This window comes from Lynx canadensis, chromosome C2, assembly GCF_007474595.2.
Source record: "Lynx canadensis isolate LIC74 chromosome C2, mLynCan4.pri.v2, whole genome shotgun sequence".
NCBI lineage: Eukaryota > Metazoa > Chordata > Mammalia > Carnivora > Felidae > Lynx > Lynx canadensis.
Window position 1 is genome coordinate 13,459,015 of NC_044311.2, and position 23,632 is coordinate 13,482,646.

Below are 23,632 nucleotides of genomic sequence, written 5' to 3' on the forward strand. Positions count from 1 at the left end.
TACATACATACATACATAAATGAAATCAATCGTAGAAAACAAAGCACAGAAACAATGAAACATATCCACAGTCTCACTCTTTCTAAGTAAATCTTTGCAAAAATGGGACCACACAAAAGGGTCACTGGGACAAAACAGGAAGTGTGTGGCACAGGAAATTACATGAAAGGATAAAATGACACCTGGAAAAGACAACTTCAGACCTCAAGATAGGTTAAGTTTCTGTGAGCCCAGTACTATAAACTCTCTGAGCTTTGTCAGTCAAATATTCTTGCTAGCAACTAATTCTTTTCTTCACACTTGAAAGAGCCCCATCATGCCGAAGATGGTCTTAAAACCGTAAGTAGGAAACACAGGGCACAGACAGATGGGAGAACGCAGCTCTCTCTCTGTCATCCCCCTCCACAATGATGCTTTGTCCTCACTCTGGGGGACCTCATCCACACTTACCACTCCAAATGTCACCTTCATGTAGATGACACTTCAATGTGTTTGCCATAGGATTCACATCTTGCTTTACTTCTTTCTCCTTGCCTAAAGCACATCTTCATAGGGGTGTCCCACTGTCACCTCAAAGGTATCATATTTGAAACAAGATCGTCATCATTATCTTCAGAGGATTTTCAGACACCTTTCTCTGGTCTTAATGCCATCTACACCACACTGGCCTTTCTCTGGTCCCTGTTGTTCTCTGCTTTCCTGTCTATGCCCACTCTGGGTTAGCTCGACTTCCTAAATGTAACCTTCCTGCTGCACGGCATCTTGCAAAATACTAGTAATCAATTCAAAGCATTCCCAGCTCCTTTACGTTAGTTCCCTCTCAATTAAACAGTTTTCCGTGGCTTTCTTCTACTAACTGCATCAGATCCTTACTTGTTGGCTTGGTTTCCTCTTAATACATTATTATTACTTCTTGGAAACAACTGAATTTCTAGTGTTAATTACTTGCAATGATCATCGGTTCATATTCAAAAGCATTTAAAATGCTTCTAACCTGGGTGGCTCAGTTGATTAAGCGTCTGCCTTTGGCTTAGGTCATGATCTCATGGCTCATGGGTTCAAGCCCCGCGTTGGGCTCCGTGCTGACAGCTCAGAGCCTAGAGCCTGCTTCAGATTCTGTGTGTCCCCTCTCTCTCTGCCCCCTGCCCCCCACCCACTCATGTTCTGTCTCTCTCCTCAAAAATAAACAAACACTTTAAAAAATACAGAACTACCTTTATAAAATTTTTTTTTAATAAAAATGCTTATAACTCTAAAATCCAGAAAACCCTTCCTTTGTTGTTTCTAGGAACAAATAAACACAGACACAAACCTACACATGCACACATATGTACACACAGATTTTAAAGATAGGTTTGGAATCATATTATAACACTTTATAGTTTTTAAAACCTAACAATATGTCATTTCCTCTAGTCATATATCCATATTCATTGATTCCATGGCTGCACAGTGGTTCTTTGTAAATACATAACACCATTTATGGAATGCACTCCCTATTGATGGACATTTAGATTGCTTACAATCTGCTCTAGTTAAAAGCAGCCCTGTAATAAGCACCTTGTGCATATATACTTTGAGCAGGCATTTCTGTAATTAGACTTGCTGTATAATAGGGCATGTACATATTTAAGGCCTTTGATCCATTATGCCAAACTGAGGCCTAAACTCTCCTTATCTGTTACTATTTCCCTAGTTATGACAGTGTGTGGGGAATGGCTGCCTCCCTATACCTCTATCTACCCTGGTTGTTAGAATATATTTAACTTTTAAAAAATCTAGCTGGTGAAATAATATCTCACTGTAATTTTAACCCTCATATCTTTGATCATAGTGACATACTTTTGGATGTTTGAAGCTAGTTCTATTTCTTTACTTACGAATTTTTATCCCTTTTATTATGGGAGTCCTTTCCTTTTTTTTTTTTCTTATTCAGTAAGTAGTAGGAGCATATTTTATATTTAGAGAATCAAACCTTTGCAATATAATGCAGCAAACCTTTTCTACAAGGGATTTATTTGCTCATTATCGTACATTATGGTAGGGTTTTTCTCGTTGAAAATGTGTAAATACTTCTCTAGTCAAAATGCAGGAATCTCCTAAAAACAAAACGAAGTTCCAATCTGTCATTATTTTCACTTAAGGTTTATGCCTTTGGAATGAAGTGTATGAAACCACTCCCTGTACAATGATTAAATAATTTATTCCCTTTTCCTTCTTTCCTGACCTCTAAGGCCTTTCTGTAAGGCTATATACTCTGGCTATCTTAACTGTTTCCTCTCAAACTCTCTGTTCCAGCTAAGTCTGTCTGCCCACTCTCCTGTCTCCCCTCAATTCCAACAGCATGCCTGTGTTACATTCCTACCTTATTCCAGCAGGAATCCCTCCCATCCTTCCCCAACTTTAACCAATATGCCATACGTCCAATTCCTTTGTCTACTTCAAGACTGACCCAAGACTCTCTTCTTCCTTCATGGCTCTTCCTGCCCAAACAGCTCTCATCTTTTCTTTTCACTGTGAGTCAATGTCACACAATTTAGCATTTAATTTTTCCCTCTGTGCCATGTGTCTCCTCTGTTTCCTCAAATAAATTAACTTCTGAAGAGCAAGAATAACATTATAACCTCGTTCTGTCTTGTCCAGACCATCCTATACAGGGCCAACCCAAGAAATAGCTCCATGAACACGATGCATTGATATATTTTATTTCCCATTCTGAAATTCCAAGTTCCAAATCCCTTCTTAATAACTCTAGGATATGAAACAAATGAACACAGAACTGGACTGCAAGATATTGTCATTCAACAACGCACACTGAAAAATCTTATTTCCCTCTTTTACAAAACTCCTTCAGACGGAAAATACACAAAGGTATAGGAGAAAGCAAATGTACTCAGTTACATTTGTACTCAAATGTACAAATACTCTGGTTTTTTGCCTAAGTCAATGTTGACATGAAAGTAAACATGTGAATAAGTAAGAAGCAAGAAAATACTTTAGAGAAAAAAAAAAAAAAAGCCAAACACCTCGAGGAGAATTTCACTTTTATATTTTTTCCCTAGTTTTATGTCAGTGCCTTTGGAACTGAAAGTGAAATGTTATTTTGAAATTAAAAAGTAAAAAAAGAAAACTGTAAGAGAAACATAGATAAGTATGGAGTAGGTTTCATTATACTTTCCTGAAAATGATAAAATCAGTTAAAGGATGTTTAGAGAGTGAAGCCATCTGTTCTTTCCTCAGTAAATATCGAGTAGCACTGACGATGTGAAAATCATTGTGGTCGGACCAGAAAGGTCCTACCAGAATTATTTTCTCTGGTAGCTAGTGAGATATACTGAAGGCAAGAAAAAAATGGTTTAAGCTCCAGAGAGTGTCTATCAGTGTTATTAGAGTTTAGGAAATGGAGCAGCGACTTCCATGTAGTTAATTGATATTACTTATTGAGCACTTACTGTATGCCAAACAAGGGTCGAGGGTCACAGAGCTTGAAGACCTTTGAGATGGCCCTTGGTTTTTGAGCATGAAGAGCACGGTAAGCGTGGCCATTGGAGTTAGAAGGAGATTAACACAGGGGTAATCTTTAAGGTTAGTAATGCTACACGTGAACAAGTTTGAAAGATATTTGAAAATTCAATGTCGGCTCGAGAAAGTAAAACAAAACTCAGTCCTTCCATTCCCCAATGAAAAGTCTTGAAAATTATCTAGATAAAACCCAATACCACACCCAGAACCAGTGCTGACCTCACCGAAAGCATTTTTAAATATGAGGCTTAGCTCTAGGGAAGCAAGAGCTGACACTATGAAAGCTGGCTGTCAGAAAATAACACCCCATTCCCTCCTCTAATTTAGTTACTTTAGGGGACAAAAGGCACCCTGGGAACTTAAATGAGGAAAGTGCAAGTATTGTGAAATACAGCGATGTAAAAACCAGACAATTCCCCAATAGATTCATCTCAGACTGCGGGGTGAGTTTTCTACAGAGCGCCGAGACAGGCTTGCATTGCTTTCCAAAATAAAACGACAATAAAAAAAGAAAAATTCATGTAAGAAGTCTGAGAAATATTGGAAGCGGAGCTCTCTACACGATTTCAATCCAGCTGATTGCAGAGATGGATGCCAGAGAAACACAATGGAAGTGCAAAGAAATGTTTCAATGAATAGCATTGATCTGAGCTATCGCAAGGATTCGTCCTCCATTATCCTCATGCATCAAGTCAATTCCGTGCCTTTCAGTCACCCTCTCCTTACCATTATCACTAATAACAATCGCTTGGCGTTAATGGTTCTTATTTATATTTTACCATCTTCATAATACGTTAATATATTGGCATTCTTTCCAGAACACTGAAACACATTACTAGTAGTCTAATATTGATCGTCAAGACATCTTATCAAATAACTAAATATTCCTGTGATGGGAAGAAATGGCAGGAAACTGAAATGTGAAAAGGTAAGGAAACCCTGGGGAAATGGCATTAAAACAAGTTCGAGAATAAAAGCACTGGCCTTCCAGAACTTAGTCTTTTCACCTGACCAAAGTGCTGCTGTCATTTCTGATCATTAAATTCTTTTTCTAGACTTTTTAAAAATGCTCTACTTGCACCAAATCTAGATGAAGTGTGGTACACTGTTGATTTTCAAGCCTGGTGAAAAATGGTGAGAATTCTATTTGTAAAATGGGAAAATGCTAAATTGGCTCTGGTATACTGAACCATAAGCTCCCTATCCAACCTCGCATACATCAAAGTAAAAGAAAAAAAGTCATCCTAGCATGACTTTTTTCATGTTTAGGAAAATTCCAAGTTTCCAAAGAAGTACACGAAACTTGGCCATCAAACTCTGAAAGGTGTACTTAGTTCTATGAAATGTGAGTATGTGGAAGAGAATTAAGTATTAGAAATATGTGCCCTCGATCTAACTTTTCCGGTGGAAAGCACAAATAGTGAAGCTGTATGGTCTACTGACTCCTAGACAGATTTTGGTCAGTAAGTATTTCTAGATAAGTCCAGCATAGCATCTTCTATAGGTGAACTTTTGTTTTTTCTTTCTTGGCCATATTTTGACTTTAATTAAAATTGATCCTGGAAGTAAGAAACAGGACAAGTACAGGGGAAAATAAAATAAAATCAGATTTCACCTAGATTGATTAGATTTTTCCACAGTCACTTTTTCCAGCTCAATTAACGTACCATGACATTTCCCCTATGGTCAAGTAGCACCAAACAAGTCCAACACATAAGGGCTATCACAAAATACAGTTTGCAGTGTTCCCAAGATAATAATGCAAAAAGAAAAATCCTGATGCCCAAACCCTTGGGCAAAATATTTACTCTAGGACAAAAATGCCTCAGTGGGATTCCAATCAAATAGGAAGATTTGGGCTGCTTAAAGCTGTTGTTGTCTGCGGTTGTTCCTTCAACTTAGAATATGAGGCGGCAAAGAAAATTAGCCTGAAACACAAGCACAGCCCACAAAAAAAGACAATGGCTGAGAAGCACTGAAATGGTAGCCCTGCTGATCCCAGGCACCTGTTGGGATCCCAATTCTGGTGTCACAAGGAAAATAAGACATTTCTGCTTCTGCCGAACAGTGAGACATTCCCTTCCAGCTCAGACCTCAGTCAGGAAGACCGTCTTCCCACCAAAAGGAGATTATAACCCTTATCACCAAAACACAAAGGGGCAGGCTGGTCTTGCAGAATGCAGGGTCTTTGGTTTAGGAATCCAAGCAGAGAGGGTAATCCTTGTGTAAGAGGAAACTCATCAAGACATTTTCTTAGTCTTCAGAAGATCATTGATTCCATCTTCAAAATTCAAATGAGTACCTTGTACATATACTATAGCATTCTTCATAATGACAAAACAGTGGCAAAAAAAATCACGCCCATCAATGAGTATCGCATGCATAATATGTGGTGCAAAAAAAAAAAACAAACAGATGTATATCTAATGACTCAGTGAATATGTCACAAAGTATACAATTCATTCAGAAAAGAAGTAAAATAACCTGTTAGGTATCATCTCATGTATCACAGATATGATTGTATGTTTGCACGGACATAAAGAATGCCATAGAAGGACCCGTGTGATTTTCTTATCAATATTGGTTATGTCTGAGAGTTCTGACAGAATGATGTGTTGTGCTGAAAGAGATTACTAACATTCATTTGACATTTTGAATGGTTTCATTAGATGAAATGAGTAGGATTACCTTGCAAGAGAAAAATTTACCAGGTGTGGAGGAATTACATATATAGAAACTATATTTTGCGAAAATGGTAATAAGAACATTGACGCAAGAAAAAAGAAAAAAAAAAACACGTAACAAACAGAGAGAATCAGGGCAACTAGGAAAAATCAAGAGGCGTCCAAACCAAAAACACAGTTTGTTCCCTTAACCACAACTAGGTTACTGTTCTCATACATTCCTTGGTGAGAAAGGCTTTGAAGTCTTCATCAAAATCCTATCTTATATCATCTATCATTACTTTAGACATATCTTTATGCCTCCTTAGTTAATTGTACAGGGAAGGTATATAGAGTCCTCTTTCCAAAGTAGGAATTTTGGCATTCTTGTCTGATCTTCAAAGTGGTCTTTTCAAGTTTTGAGTGAAAAAAAATCCATGTCAGCATTGTTGTGGACCATTATGTGGCATGGATAGATGATGTATGGCTAATAGACTCAAGATCCCCTGAATAGTAAAGCGGACAAAGAAGGAGAAGGGCATAACACTCCATCCATCTCCTATCCCCTTGAGCTAAGTTCACCTCCTCATATGTCCAACTTTCTGCCAACCCAAGAGAGGAAGCCGCATACACAAGCTGATATTTTTGGCAACTGCTGAGGAATGGCCTCTCTTACTCCCTCCAAACCACCATCACTACCATTTAGTCCTGACCTACTTGCTTACTCTCATCCCCAAGTTCCAAATACTAGCTACTCAGACTGCCTTTGAAATCCACTCGGCCCCTCCCTGCATTGGCACATACTCGGATGCTCTTGCCAGCATCTTGGAATGCACGCTGTGGCAGTTTTCCTGTGCTTTTTTTTTTTTTTTTTTTCTTCTTCTCCCCCCTCCTTCCTTCCTTCCTTCCTTCCTTTCTTTCTTTCTTTCTTTCTTTCTTTTCTTTCTTTTCTTTTCTTCTCTTCTTTCTTTCTTTCTTTCTTCTTTCTTCTTCTCCCCCCTCCCTTCTCCTTTCCTTTTTTCTTCTTTTCTTTTTCTATTGCAGTTTCTGGCTTAGCTCACCTCTACTATCATAGTGTGTCCCATGAGCTAGAAATGTAAACCAACTCCAGCCAACAGTCCTAGGGTGCCTAGCCTGGTGGCCCACTTGTTTCGTGGGGTGGGGGTGAGGCAGGTGAGGCAGGGAGAGATTGCATCAATTTGTATATGTCAAGAAAGATGCTTTAACAAGACTTACTTCTGATACGCAAAATGCCTTTGACACAAAGCATCACTGAGATAAGAGCAACTCTGGTTTTCAGCAATGGACTAATTCACAAGACATAGATTAACACATTCTGAAAACCTTTCATTATGACTCAGTCTGCACTGCTTATGCACTCAGTGGCACTCTATTGGCCACTGCAGGACACTCACAGATGAAGACCCCATGGCCCTAGTCCACAGGGGTTCAAGACTAATCCTGACACAGATATGAGGAGTACAGGTGTATTCAAAACGCCAAAAATAAATTTATGACCAAGCACAGAAGGAAGAAAGTCAAAACCCATTCCCATTCTACCTTGCAAAGAAATGAGGTGGGGGGAATCAAGAACTAAAAACAGTAAGAGGGACAGGAAGCTAAGTGAACAGGAAGGAGGATATAGAAGTTTAGCAGCTAAAGGCAAGGAGGCTAAGAAGGGAAATAAATTCATAGCTGAAAACCTGAGATAGGAGGAGGAAACTGAGCAGGAATGGGCAAGTGGGAAAGAAGCTGTGGTACAGAAAGAAAAGAATTAGTTCCCCAGGAGGGACAGTCTGGGAAAGGCAGGGAAACGTAGACAACTTAACGTGCAAGCAAGGTCACATCAGACAGCCATCCTAAATGGAACAGGGATGGGGATGTGAGGCAAATGAACTTGGCAGAAAAGATGGCCTATGAGTAATAAGAATAGCTAATCTTTCTTGGACCTCAATTGCCCTAAACCCCTCAGTGACCATGTTGAAACCCAGACTCTCTTTTCACCAGGACCCAGGATTCTAACATATGCATGTGCTGAGAGTATTGCACACACATTCTCAGTTCAACTCCTCTGTGGATCTCTGGGTCATTCATGGCCCACAAACAGCACTCCTGTCTGGTGAGTACTTTGCACTGTGTGGTCCTAATGCCAATACAAGTTTTCTGGTGTTACCATTTATGCTGTTTCTCCTCCTCTCAAAGCCAGATCCTTTCCACACTGAACAATGTATATTAGGAGCTTCACTCATGATTGTATTTTCAAGTATGGATGGATGTCAGAGGAACATTTTATATATAGAAATGCCTAAATATGTGTTAAATTTTGACTCCAAAGACTTTCTGAAAAATACTCCTGTTTCCAATCAAAAACATTAATAAAGCTTTTATCCAGGTTCTGAGAACTAGTGATGGGAAGTCAGAACAAATAAAGCAAGTGCTTGGAGGTTACTGAATGCCTCAACATGCAAAACCCAAACAAAACACTAAGTTTGCCCTCATAAGCATTGATTTTTTTTTCTACAAGACACCAAAAGCCTCAACTATATGACTCTTCCATATCAAGTTCTATCTTCACATTACAGTTTTCCCTAACGATGGTTCTTTGATTTGTAAACTGTATTTTCCTTGCCAAAGAGTTCTTATTGTTTGCCTTTGCAAAGGAAAACATATGGTCAAATTCCAGAAATTTGAAACGTAGAATAAGATCTTAGCCTTTCTAATTTCTGTTTCTTCTTTTCTTTGTTTTCTCTTTCTTGGGGCCTCTCATAAATCACTAGTTAAATTAAAATCTCAGAACTGCCATTTTTTTTCCACCATACTATTGACAGCCTTATCACTGAAAGCTTTGAAGATCATTAGAAATCCCACAGTATAAACAATTATTAAGAAATTATTTGGGGGGGGAAATTAGAATCAATTGATCAATAAGATTTCTAAAAGATGCTATCAAAATAACAGGAAAAGAGGGTGGGTATCTAACTTGTATATTATATTATCAATATACCTCAGATCATGGGAAGATAGAGTTCTCTTGAAAGAAATGGAAATTATCAGTTACCTGTACTTCAGTGAGACTTGTCTCTTTTTTACTACCAACTAGCAGAAAAGAAAAAAAAGATATGGAAAGAACACATATATGTCACCTTGAGACCACTTTGCCTCTCCACATTCCCCCTGGTCATTCAGCCTCAGTGAAAAATCAGAACCATTGAAATAATCCTTAAAGTTTCCAGAAGTGTGTGAGTGTGTTATATGTGAGAGAGCTAAATCAAAACTGATTCCTTGAATCTGCTAATGAAATTCAGTGAGATCTAGCCAGAGAGCTGGGAAGAAAAATTGAGTAATTAGGTAGAGAATCCAAACATCAGGTGATCATGAGAATTCTCCCTGGAAGATTGGGGAAGGGAATGAATTTTTAGGTACGAGTGTATGTGTGAAGTTAGAGAAAGAAAAAAAAAAAAATCCTTCTCAAGTTGGGAGTAAATGATCATGCCCTGGGCCTGGGATCCTGACTGTCTTGTATCACTGGGACAAGAATGAATATGAAGGAAGCTATCACGTGAGGCTCAGGGCTGAAGTATCTTCAGTGTGCCCAACACCAGTGCACGTAATGATAGATCTGGTTGGAGGGTGCACACATGTAGATACATATGTTCTGTAAAAAGTACATGGATTCCATAGGGCTAAGAGGGACCTTTGCACACCAAGAGAACAACTATGGACCCTGAGAAACAGGAGGAGGTGGAAGTTTTAATACACACAGCAAAACCATGACCCAATTTCCAGACAGAGGAATTTAGAAAGATTATGCCATAAAGTACATATTATGCCATTGATTTGCCTCCTGCCTGTACCCTTAAGCTGGAAGCCCAGGGAAACACCTGTTACATCCAAGCTCTATTTCTTTCCAATTGGTAAACAATTCCACCAATTGCACAATGAAAAAAATTCTGTGAACCTGGCACCCAGATCTGGAACTCTCGGCTGTCCTTGCTGCCAAAGGTCAAACCAATGTGTCTACTTTTGACATATTTTAGCCAAAGAATGTTAATGACATTTTCCGATACACTGTGCTGTTCTACCACGTGTCCCGCCCCGGAAATTTGGGATTACTAAAATACAGAGATATCTTAAACGCCAAAAGGCCACGATAGGTAGAGACATGGCCAGCTTTTCAGGCTTTCTGACCACTGTAGGGACCCAGAAAAACACTGACAAGATGAAAAAAATGCATCACCTCCAAACTAAAAAGAAAACTATGAAACCAAAGTAATAAACATTTGTTTACATATCAACAAAATACAAGTCACTGTCAACTCTATTCATGGTTCCACTTAGTCCTTTGATAATCTTTGTACTCAAGAAAATCTGCATGTTAGATGCATACTCCTGTATGCCAGATGCCAGCCACAATTTCGCAGGCGAGATAAATCTATTTACTTGCACTCGAGTTTGGGCAGCAAAATTATAAAAACTCTAACTATTTTATTGCAAAAAACAAAAGAAATCTATTTTGATGGGGAATATTAGTGCCCTTTAATATGTCTGTTAAGTTTGTGAGATGGGGGCTTCTAGGACTGTCCAGAAAATGAGAGTTTTAAAATGACCTTTCACCTTTCCCATTGTTAAAGGAAGCCACTAAACTTGGAGAGAAATTCTTCCATGGTCATTGACCTATCCCTTCTGATTTTTTTCCTTTATCTTTTTCCAGCCTATTAACGAAGTTAAACACGAAAACCAGAATAAGGCGGGAAGGGAAAACTCGCTATTGTTATGATGAAATCAAGTTGTCCTAACAGATAAATAAGGAAGTCTGAAGGCAGTGGTTAATCTTTTGGAATAAATTTTAAAAAGAACATCAGAATTTTATTATTTTCAGAATTCCTTGTCTTAAATTGAAACACAATATCTTAATTTCTAATGGTTCAAGTCTGAATTGTCACGGACAGCAACAGACAAGAGGCCTAGGGGCTGAAAGCCAAGACCAAGGATAATTCAGGAGCCGTCACAACCCTTCAAGAGACTAGCGTCAAGTTAAAAAACAAACAAACAAACAAACCAGCAAAAAACTGTGTTTTTCTCATCTCCTGAGAAGAAAGTAAACATCACAGGTATATCGTATGTTTTTTTGTATGATACACTAGAAAACAATCTCTGAAATTTTATTCCAAGCGTTGTACACAATCCTTCAAATACTTCATCTACTCGAAATTACTTGGGAGTATAAAAGTATATTTGCTTGAGTGTTAAGTTAGCTTAGCATAAGCGATATTCAGGGTGCCACTGTCCAGTTTGTGTGAGTGGTAAGTTTTAAAAGGGGCAACTGAGAGTTTACAAGACACTGATAATAGTTTCAGCTATGACTCACATACATAAGAAAAGCCTTCAAGGTATCTTAACCAGTTCCAGAAACCCAGATAGTTAGCATTCTGTTTTCCATTTTCCTTTTCATTAAATCATCATCAATCAGCAATATGACTAAGATAAATAGACAGCAGTACATGAGATAAAAATAGAAAGACTTCTCAAAAATCCTCCTTAAATTCTATGCATGATCCATATTCAGCTTGAAAACTATCAGCTAAGACTGAAATAACCAAAAGATCATATCTAGCATATAAAGTGTGATGTACAACAATTTCTTAACAGTACAATATAATGATAGGAAAGCTAATTCTGGAACAAATTAAAAATCAGTACCCCAAACCATTACTACTGATATTTAGAATATAGTAAGATTTGTTTGTTTCTTCCATTGTGCCTTACTTTCCACACAACAGGACAGGACATTATAAGGGTTGCCTTGACTATATATGCATTCAAGTCTATTTTTTCTATTTGGTTATCACTCATAAAAACAAAATTCGAGATTCTACAAACTTTCAGGAATGCATCTAACAGGGACTTTTTTGAGAATAAGAAGGGCACCTGGCAAGGAAAAGAGGAAAGGATAACGGTCTTGCTTCTGTGTCCTAAAGATGTTATTCCTTTCCTCATATAATACCATACGCTATAGTTACTATAGTATTTATTTCCCATGCTTTAAAGGGTACTATTCAGAAATTCAGGGATTTGAAGGATTTGCAAACTCCAGTCAAAATAGTGTTTCATCTATCGATTTGTCATTTCCACATTGACACTAGCTCCTGGTTTCATTCATAAAACTAGGGGTATCAGGACTTTAATGAGGCAATCCTACTGCCTTCATTACCCCAACTGGTTAGGCCAAACATATGCCTAACCATTCAGTTCTTATACAACCTGCAGAGAGGAAGTTAAATGAGGAAAAGTAAAGCATCACACTGTCACCATCAAGGCTTTGGACAAGCTCTAATTTTACCCAAAGGAGAAAACTTTAACCACCACAACAAAGACGGCAACGGCCATGATAAAATGATGCCTGTCATTCTGTCCCACCCCTGGGAATTGCTCTCCACCCACTCCCAGGTGATGGATGTGTTTCTCTGGGTGCACTGGGTTTAGATGTGGCAAAGGATGCAGACAGTTAAATTCATCAAATCACCAAAGTCGGCAAAGCAGCATTTGATCTGCTCTGGAGAAAGCAATGGGGGGCTGAACAAAAACTCACCAATGGCACAAAACCAAGGTCATCTCCCAGTACCACGAATGCATCAAAGCAGGCTCATTTATCTCAAAAGTGAGAGTCACAAATGCTAAGCCTGGAAGAGATCTTAGAGAACCTGACCTAGAAACCAACTCGTTGACACACAATTCAGAGAATTCCCTCCCTCCAAAACCAAAACAAAACCAGAATCCATGTCTTATCATTTATTATCCATATTCTTGAAATTTGTTACCCATTAGACATCGATGTTCTGAATTACAAAACTTTATCCGTATAGCTGATTCCACATGGTATATACTTCCTGACCAATAAATCTATATGAAAAAAAACCAAACATTTAAAATGTGAACAAATTCTCGGCCTATATATATCAACATGAAAAACAAAACCAAACAGAATCCAAGTTACCTTTCTCAACCCTTCTTTTTTTTTTTTTTTCCTTTTCCAAGTTGCTTTCTAGTGTCTGAAATCTGAAAAACGGGCACCCCTATACACTTTTTCAAGGATCTGAAAACAATGACTTACTAATAAATCTTTTATTAGTATTAGTATCCTATAGATTTACAACTCTAATAAACTCACGATTATCATTTTCATGAATAGTTTTTGTTTTTGTTTTTTTTCCAAAAACTTGGAAGTAAAACATCCCATAAAAAACAGACCCAAAAGTTGTGTCTCTTTGTGTAATTATGCTCTTTTTCACACAGGCCACAGTAGAGCAATATGCATCGAAAACCAAATATCCTATTTTCAAATATCTTAAAAAAGAATCACACTGTTATCTATTTTGCTCTTTCTAAGTTACTGGTCCTTGTTACCCATCTTCAGGGATAAACAGCCTGAAAATTTTCTTACAATAGTTCTACAGATTAAAGTAGCAAAAAACAAAACAAAAAAACACAAAAACAAACAAACAAACAAACAAAATAAAAACAAAAAAAAGCAGGAGAAAAACAGTTGACGGTTTCAAAACAGAAACGAGAAATTTCGCTTTGGCTCTTTGAATGCGGTGCTCCTTGGGAGTCATGATGCCCCTTCCAATGGCACTGGTTACAGACCCTTCAGTAAATATGGGTTTTCCAATTAAATGGCACTCTATATTTAAAAACTGGTATCATATGTCTGTCTCCATCTTCAGAAAGTGTATGTTTCAATCCTGTCCAAGGCGGTTCTAGCATTTTTCCCACTACTGCAAAGACCAGCATCGCGTGTCCTCGACACAGGTATTACGACACACAAGTACACTGTTGCCCTTGTAGTTTCATCTGCTCTCTTGCTGTGCAAAAGCTATAGCATAAAAAAGTCTATTCTCACATGCTTTTGATATTACACTATTTAATCACATACAGCTGTGGCTTATGAGACTGTTACAAAACACAATTTTAATGTAGTACTCGAAGCCAATTTTGGATAAACATCAACCATTTACTCTGAATAAGAAGTCCGACACTAAAAAGATTTTCTCTTAAAGGAAAAGACTGGTTTTCTTAGAATTTGGCATGGGCATAATTGTGACGGAGCCCTCTCTCTGCCAAAAAGACTGATAATGTCAAAAAGGATTGTGTAAAAATCATATTAGTGCAAAAAATGAAGCTTTCCAGAATTCTTGGAGCCAGAAGGACCTGAGATGAACTTACATCCTCCTTCCCTTCTTTTGCCTCCCTCCCTGCAAATCACCCCTACCTCCAACCCTCTAATAGATTTAATTACTTCATAGAAATAATGTTGAGTTTTAATTCTATTATTGAGAGAAAGCAAGAGCAAACTGCATTACAAAGATACTGTTAGAACAAATTTACATGTTTCCTTTGAATTTGGCATGATTCTGAAGAAAGAAAACACATGAACTTTTTACATATTTCCTCCATCTAAGTAGGTACTCAACTTAGTGAAACAATGACTATATTATAGAAAAGACAAACCCAATGATAATAAAAAGGGGGGGGGAGTAAAGAAAACAAAACAACTAGAAAGGGAAAGTGACCCCCTATAACTATTTTTCTCTTACTTAAAACCAATTAAAATTGTATACATTCTAAAGAGAGACAAGATTTATCATAGTTTCATATTACCACCTTACCCCCCCCCCCCCTTGAAGCAAAAGAAATATTTGGAGTTGTACCTAAAAATTCTCTTGCTGGAAGATTTTTAGAAAACCAGTTTTGTATGTTTCAGGCTTTCAAAGGAAAACAGAACTTGGGAGTTTTCAAGGCTGTTTTAAAACTGGCAAGTTACCAACTCTGGCTATCAATGCAAATCTGAGGCAGGAAGTACTAAGGAAATTCTAAACTCATTCCCTCCCTCTGCAAGATTTTCTACATTTTCATGTGCAAGAAGTATGTTAAGGGGTTGTTCTGTTTTGCTTTTGAAGGATTTGTACGTTTACATCTTTGAGAATATCCTTTGCCCCTAGGAGCCTCTCTCTTCCGTTCTCGAGCCTCTCTCTTCCTTCACCTCCTCCTTAGTCCTTTGTGTTTCAAGTGTTTGCTCTTTCTATGGCACAATCAGTTGGGCTCCAGCGAGACTTTGAGAGATGGGCAGCTGTCCAGGCTGCAGATGGTTAGAAACTCAGCCTGAAATCGGTGTGCAGTTGATGAATTACTCCTTACACCTGACCCCAACTTCACACCATGCTCTGAATACAATCTGAGTACCACCAGCCAGAAAAACCCTATAGGGTCCCACAGTCTGAACCCATTTCTGTAAGATCTTCAGGGGGAGTGGACGGCCAAAGAAGGAAAAGCAGTGGGCTGATGGAAAAGCAGCGTGAGTAGAAACTGTGCCCTGGATTGATAGAAATGTCGTGACCTGGTCAGGGGAAGGAAACAGAAGGAAGGACAAGCTTGCTGTGGGTGCCTGGACGAAGTTTAAAGTTTTGGAAGGATGACCCAAGTTTTCGAAGCATCATTTATGAGAGAAATACCTATTTCTCAGCTGCAAAATATTAGTTCGCCAGGCTGTGACCATGTTTCACTCTTTTTACTTTTCCTAGTTTGACTAAGCTGTTTTGCCAAGAAACCACCCCAAAGTACCTCAAATTCAGATTGAAATTCACCCTGGCTCTCACAATGCAAAAGCAACAGGTTAGCTACTTTGAATGGGCTAGAACAAAATTACTGAGAAATATTAGGTTACAACTCAGTCAAACATCATTATAGACATTATCATTAAGCTCATGAACCCTTTTTTGGTCCCCGTTCTCTAAAATCTGCTTATTATTCTGGGTGGCCTTCAAACAGCAAATTTGTTTTGATGAAGATTTTTTTTTAATCCAATTATGTCTCTTATATAAATATTACAACATGTCACCAAGATTTCTTCTTTACTGCTTAACCAAAACCAACGTTTCTTTTTGAAATTGGTTCTTTCGAGAGGAAAAGAAAAATGGCCCAAAGAAAATTGACAAATGACAACTTTGAACGTGAGGTCTTGGAGAGTAAGCATTCTGGAACAACACTGCTGCAAGGCATAGCTAGCCACCAGTTAGTCACTGGTTTTCATTTAACTTACAGGTACATTTTTCTCATCTATTGTTTTAAGCATTTAGAAAATTATTCAAAGGGAGAAAAGCATAAATGTCTTACTATTATTATATTTTATTTTAAGCAACAAAGTTAATGGATTGGTTCTAATTTGATCGGAAATAAGAGGAGCAGAGAAGGCAGGGAAGCGTCCCAAGTTTTTCTAAAACTTTAATTGCATTTGAGGAAACAGAAACATTTCCATTTATTTAAAAATCCTACTTTCATTTTGTTTTATCATAATAAAACAGCAGCTGTATCCAATACACACACTGAAGTAAAAGAAAAGGTTCAGTATTTTGCACTTTCTGAATGAATACAATAAATAGTGAACCTTTCAGTTCTGTAACGATCCCATAAAGATTCTCCAACCCAAAATAATGTCAGTAAACAGCTTTTGTTGATTAGTTGAAAACACCTGAATTTAGACAACAGCTTAAATTATGATGTCACCAGAACATGACTTTTATTGTCAACCACAGAATTCTATTTTTATCAACCATGAGTATTCTTTATATACCAGCATCATTTTAAACAGCTATGATTTCAAAAATGGATTATAACTATAACCCAAGGCTGGAAGGACAGTAGAATCTATGAATTCCACCTGGGCTTACCAAATAAACATGAGCAGCATGTATTTCCTTCAAAAGTATTATAGATTAAATTTTAAGATATAAGCATAAAACAAGCCAAAAAAATGATACTGAAATAACCTAGTTGTGTTCATGTTACACGGGGGCATGATGGTACTTTATTACATAGTGTTCATGCTGTCAGGAAGCCCCCACATTTGAAAATATGATTGACCCTTCTTCCCATCCCCTGTGCGCCCACGTTTCAAACCAGGGCACGTTTTCACATCTTCAGCTTCCAGGAATGTTATTAATGTCTGTCATTTCAGAGCCACCGTAACAGCATTCGACAACTTCACAGCACTGTCGAAATTTTACAACATAATAATCAATATGAACTACCAGGATAGCCAAAGGAGCTGATCTTATATTCCCTACCACCCTGATCTGATACCCAATATCAGCTCAGGTCACCTAATGGATCTAGCTTCTTTAAAAATGTTCCAGAAGTTGATGGCTTTGACTAGCTTGAAAGTAACAAGATCCAGATGCTGCCTGTCTACACAACACTAAACTACACAGGACCCCAAAACAGATTGTTTTTAATTCCCTCTGTATTTTTTAGGCTCTCTTTTTTTCTGTCACTTCACTTTTCCTCTTTATCCTAATCTCTCTCTCCTTCTCTCCCCCCTTCTCTCTCTCTCTCAAACACACACACACACACACACACACACACACACGTCCCATCAGTGTAGCTCATCTAGCATCCTGTCCTTAATATAATACGCACATTATTTCCTGATGGTAATAAGTTAAAAGAAATCTCAAGCAGGAAAGCAATTATTTCATTATTCCATTCATTTTTATCTGAAGTTTCTTTTCTGAATATACTTCATAGAAAAAAAAAAAAAGACCCAAAAAGAAAGCATGAATTTTGAAACATTTGGAAAAATTTAGCCAAATGAGTAAAAGGGATGGAATGTCCGATATTTTTCATGGAACCCTTGAGTTTGTTGTTTTTGTTTCTTTGGGGGATGAGAAATGACTATAAATTTCCTTTTTTTTTTTTTTTTAACTTGTCCTTGTTTTGCCATTTCCTTAAGGAAGGCAGGCAGCATTCTCTACCCAATCCCCCAAAGAGTTAAATCTCAAGGCACTGGAGCAGGAGGGCTGGTCTATTTAAGCAGCAGCAGCACAAACTAAATGCTCACAAAGGCAAAAAGCAATGTGAGTCGACCTTGGAGGGGCAGGGCGAGTCATAGAGCGATTGAAAAAAGAAAGGAAAAAAGCAACAATTTTTAATGTAATTCTAAAAGTCTGCTGCCTGGTCTGGTTTACAAATAGGCATTGTTTGATGAGACAGAATAAATAAGAGCTAACTACAGCATGAATTACCAAACACTAATCACATCATCGAGTCCTAGTGACAGCACAGATCACTCAGGCACGCCTTGTTCACTCTCGGCATATTTATTTATTAAGAAGACAGCGGAGTCTGGCTAATGCAATACAAAATAATATCATCCATAGAGAAATATAACCCATGCGTTCAAAGTGGTAACTACACCAACATCCCCCCCACCCCAGTCAAGTCCAATTTAATTGACAAATTGGAGCAGTGATTTCACACCTGAGAGTCTTTCATGTCTGAAGTGCAGGATAAAGTTCACGGCTGGCACTGCCCACTGCTTCGTTACGTGGGCTTGCCACTGGCCCCGTAATGATCATTTGAGCACACACATAAAGATTCAAGTATTTAACCAATTCACGTCCAATTATCATCAGTTACATTGCATCCCGTTTCAAGACCCAGGCCTCCTGATGGTAGCCAGCACAGAAAAACAGAGCTTCTAAAAGTAAAGAACACCTATGGTAAAGCTCCAAAATTCAGTCTCTAGCATCTTGCTCATCCTCGATATAAAATAAAATATGTAAGGCAAATAAAACACACACACACAGACACACACACACAAAACACACCCAAACAAACTCTAAAGGACTTTAGTCAGCTGTACTATACCTTCCCACACCCTTCTTTCATTTTATACTCAGCGATTAAAAGTTTGAGTTGCCCCCACCCTGGTGTGTCCTATCCAGTGGGAAAAACCCTTTTAGAGCCACAAACAAAGAACAGCTCACCAGAAAAGCCCCTGAAATTGTATTCTTGTGCCTGATAATCACTGTTACGATCTCCTTTCTAACAACCCTGTCCATCTGCAAAGGACTTTACTACGGATATCAGGAACATTTTCATGTTGCCAAATAACAACAAAAGAACACGAGCGAAACTATTATCTCTCCTAAAAGAGAAAGCCACAATCCCGGGCTTGCTTTCTTCTTATATTCTCCTCTGCCTCATTAACTCCCTTGGTATGTTACTAATTTCAAAGAAGCAGGAAGAGGTGATGGGGAAGGGGAGGTAAATAATAATTCACATGCCTGTCTATTTCCCATCCCAAGTGCAGAAGGATACCACACTGATTGCCAGACTGTGGGTCGAGCCATACCTTGGTTTGGAGATAGTGAGGATAGTAGTAAGTGTACTGGGGGTACATTTGTGGCTGATCCAGGCGTTTGCCCATGTAGCTGGAATCTTTATCTCCGAGGCAGGGAACTGGATGACAGGGTATAGTGCCCCAGGCCGAGCTTCCTCTTAAACCACTATTCCTGACAGTCTCGATGACTGATGAGGCTTCAGAAATCCCTCGTCTTCCACCACTCGCTAGTTCCAACACAGCAAGAATTTAAAAAAGAAACACACCAAAAAAAAAAAAAAAAAAAAAAAAAAAAAGGAGGGGTATCGGTAGGAAAAAAGACCAACAGACACAGCCTCCCCAGATCTTGCCTTCCTTCCCCCAGCTGCCAGGGTCCACTTGGGATGAGGCAGTTTGTTCTCTACCAGGCTGTCTGTAGTGATGTCAATTGCCAGCGTTTGTAAAGAGAGAGAGAGGAAAAAAAAAAAAATCAAAGTCCTTTTAGCACAACTCCGAATCCTTGCAGATCAGCTTCCTGTCTCCTGTTTGTCTCTTTCCCCACCTTAAAGAAAAAGAAAAAAAAAAGAAAGAAAGAGAAAGAGAAAGAAAGAAGAAACAGAAAAAAGAAAAAAAAAAAAGAAAGAAAAAGAAAGGGAAAAAGAAAAAGAAAAAAAAAAAAAAAAAAAAAAAAAAAAAAAACAAAACCTCGCACAGCTTAGTTGCTGCTGTCTCCCTCCCAGAGTGACATGGTGTTCGGGGCTTGTCCTGTCCTTTCATTCACTTCCCCTCCTTCCAGCCGGTGGGTGGAACCGAGAGAGCCTCTCCAGGGAGCAGCGTACGCAGTCCAGAAGGCTGCAGTATTTCCTCCAAGAAAAAAAAAAAAAAAAGGCTGCTTCAACCCCTGCTGCAAGCAAAGTTCCGATTCCCTCTGCTGGCTATCTCGAATAGCAAAGCAATTTTTGCAGCCAGCTGGCTGCCGCTGGAACTGAACCCGGGGAACTCAAATGCAGGCGGTGGATTATTTCTTATCCTTCCCTTCATCTACCACCCCCCCCCACAAGAGCTGCCTTCTTTTCTTTTTTTTTCTTGCCAAGTTGCAAGGTATGCTACCCTGCTAAACAAAACACAGAAGACCATGGGAGGGAAGACGAAGGGAGAAAGGAAAGAAAGAAAAATAATAATAAATAAAGGCAGAGGGACAACCCTTGCTGGTGAAAATGGAAACAGGGTGTCTCAGATGCTTTCAAAACCTGTTAACATATAAAGCCAGATGAATCTGAGACCCGGTTCAGAAACTCTTCTTGGAGGACATGGAGAATGAAAAGTAGCGAAGAAATTGTAGAGTCTACTCCGGGACTACTGTTCGATCACAGTGACCGACTTACTAGAGCAGAAACGGTCACTCTCAGTCTTACATCCATTTTGTAAGCATCAAAAGAGGTATCCCACTAGGTTGACGGGTGTCTTTATAAATAAAATCACTGGTTTTCTCACTGTCTATCTCTTTATAATTATTTTGATTCATGAATGCATTAATCACTTTACTGATAACATCACACACACACAAAAAATCATACTTACTTGGCAGAGTTTTTCCCCACCAATAATAAGCAGTATTCTGACAGGTCTATCAGCTATTACATTAATAATACAAATTGTTTCAGAGAAAATATATTTCCTTTAAGGGTCTCTTTTCAAGGCAGACAAGGCTAAAATTAGACATGCCAGCTGTGTTTTGCTGTGAGTGCTCACACATGCCCAAAGCGTGGGCAGACCAATATTGAGAGCCTCTCTACTTTGTCAAACCAGCTCTGTTCTCCCCAGTCCAGAGTCGCCTTTTCAGATAAGAGGTTCCTGGTATAAATCCAGCTTCTTAGTGAAGAACAGAGAATTCTAGCCCAATGCACAATATGGTGTCCATCCGCATACAAGTCCCGCCACCCTTGAGGTCACTGGCTTCCACTCAGGGGTCTGGTTATTGGAAGCTGTGTGAGTACATGGACGTTCCTTGGAGAAAGATAAGGATGGTGGGCAGCTTTATGTTTGACTTTTGCCAATAACAACAACCAGAAAAAAAGGAGAGAGGGTGGGAAGGTATGTTAGGAGTCCTGATAGCACTATCATTGAGAGAATTAAATCAACTCCCCCAACATTTAAATGTGTTATTCAGGCCTCACTCATCCCATCCAGAAAGTGGAAATACTGCCTACTTACCTGGCCGAAGGCTATAAACTAAATCAGATACGAAATCAAAATCACATGGACTTAAAAACCATTCAGGGACATCTCATTGCTCAGACACCAAAGCCCTGACTCCTTGGAATAGTTTTCAAGGCACTTGAAAACCCAACTTTATTCTCCAGACTCGGATAGTCAGCTCTGCCCCTCACAGTCATAGTGAACTGCTTTTGAACCAGAATGTGCTCTCTCAGGGCCTTCTGTTATCTGCTCTGCCCTAGGGTGGTCTTGCATCTCCATCCTTCAGCCCTCAGCATGCGTATCAGCCCTTCAGAGTAGCTTTACCTGAACCCTCACTTCCCTACTGCACCTTACATTTGCCCTAATAGAATGCTTAGCCTGGCAACCGCCTGTTAGTTGCGTGTTTGTTTCTTCTATGATGCCCTTAAAGCCTCAGGAAAAGCAGGAAAGTACAAGGTCCCATCAATCTCATTCACCTTCATATTTCCAAAACCTGCCATGGAATCTAGCACAAAAAGGGTGCTCTGCAAATGTTTGAAAAATAAGATATCTTAAATACAATAAAAATTCTAACCCAACTCACACACTTCTTTCAGTACATTTCAGTAAATTTCTAGATGCAGGGGATAGAGTGATAACAAAGATCAGAACAGTGCCCAGCCCTCATAGAATATATATTCTAGTGAGGGAGATAAAGTGATAAGCAAGCAAACAGGCAATATAAATCAGGTAATATGCAGTGCTGTTGAGAAATATAGAACTGAGTAAAGAGAAACAGAGTCACAGGGATCCTTCCTTCCTTCCATCCGTCCTTCCTTCCTTTCTTCCTTTATAGGGATTCCTCTTTAAATGGAAAGTCAGGGGTCACATGGGTGGCCCAGTCAGTTGAGCGACCGACTTCAGCTCAGGTCATGATCTCACAACTTGTGGGTTTGGGCCCCATGCTGGGCTCTAGCTGACAGTTCAGAGCCTGGAGCCTGCTTCAGATTCTGTGTGTCCCTCTCTTTTTGCCCCTCCCCTGCCCTCCCTCCCTCCCTCTCTCTCTCTCTCTCTCAAAATAAACAAACATAATCATAAAAAAATTTAAATAGGATAGTCAGGAAATGCTCACTAAGAAAGAGCTCTGAGGTTAAAGGAAGGGTGGGAACCACACCCTGGGTGTTGTGTACCAAGAGAGCCCTTTTTATGAGGGCCTGGGCTCCCACCCAAACTGCCTTGGTTCCAGTTCTGCCTCTGACAGAATCACTCTGCCTCCTTTTCTCATCCATTCAATGTCACACCACACACTTCATACAGCTATCATGAGAATTCACCCAGATTAACATGCCATGCATTTGTAACACCTTGAAACATACTGGATCTGCTCAATAAATGTCAGCCTGCATCTGGAAGATCATTCCAGACAGAGATAACAGTAAGTACAGAAAGCCTGGCAGCAAGAACATGTCTTTAAAATGTGTAAGAAATGGCACAGAGGCTGAAATGGAGCAAGCAAGGAGTAAAGATTATCAAAGAAGACTGGAGAGATACCCTGGGCCAGATCACGTAAGTCTTAGTGGGCACTTAGTGAAGAAAGCTAAATTAGTTAATAGTACAGTCAGTACTCTATCCAAATATTCGGATTGTAGAGCTAGTCATCTTCAACTATAGAATGCTGTCCTCCAAATGACTTAATGAGGTTCCTCCAAATACTAAGACTTACAAGATCAGGACCCTCAATTGCTTCTGGCAATTTTACCACTATGAACAAAGGATGTCAGTATTCTTTTATTAATAACTGGCCTACCTATGCCTTGGAGGGGAAGGATTGGTGACTTACTTACAAATGAAGGGCCAAATAAGTAACTCCTCAGCCCAAGCTATAGCTCACTTATTACATGTAAAGTTCCCAGCATGTGTTGATGATATCTGCAATTTCTACACAAATTGCCACTTTCCAAAATGCTATTGTATTTCATTGGGTTATTGCTATGTCCTGGGCATCAACTATCATTAGTCTAAGCACATTCACTGAACATTTAAAGCTTTTCTTAAATAACGCAAAGACAGTTTACCACTTGTGAGAATTGTAAAACCTGTGTTTTATTTTTTT

At 39.0% G+C, this 23,632-nt stretch overlaps 1 protein-coding gene across 3 annotated transcripts in view; it reads right to left on the reverse strand.

The window, feature by feature from the left end:
* Positions 1-19,950, reverse strand: part of RBMS3 (RNA binding motif single stranded interacting protein 3) — a 692,670-nt gene extending 672,720 nt beyond the window's left edge. For all 3 annotated transcript variants that reach the window (XM_030329793.1, XM_030329794.1, XM_030329792.1), the window contains exon 1: positions 19,375-19,950. In XM_030329793.1, the coding sequence (XP_030185653.1) occupies positions 19,375-19,449 (75 nt within the window). In that variant the 5' untranslated portion in view covers positions 19,450-19,950. The remainder of the gene's footprint in view (positions 1-19,374) is intronic.
* Between the last annotated feature and the right edge of the window lie 3,682 nt (positions 19,951-23,632).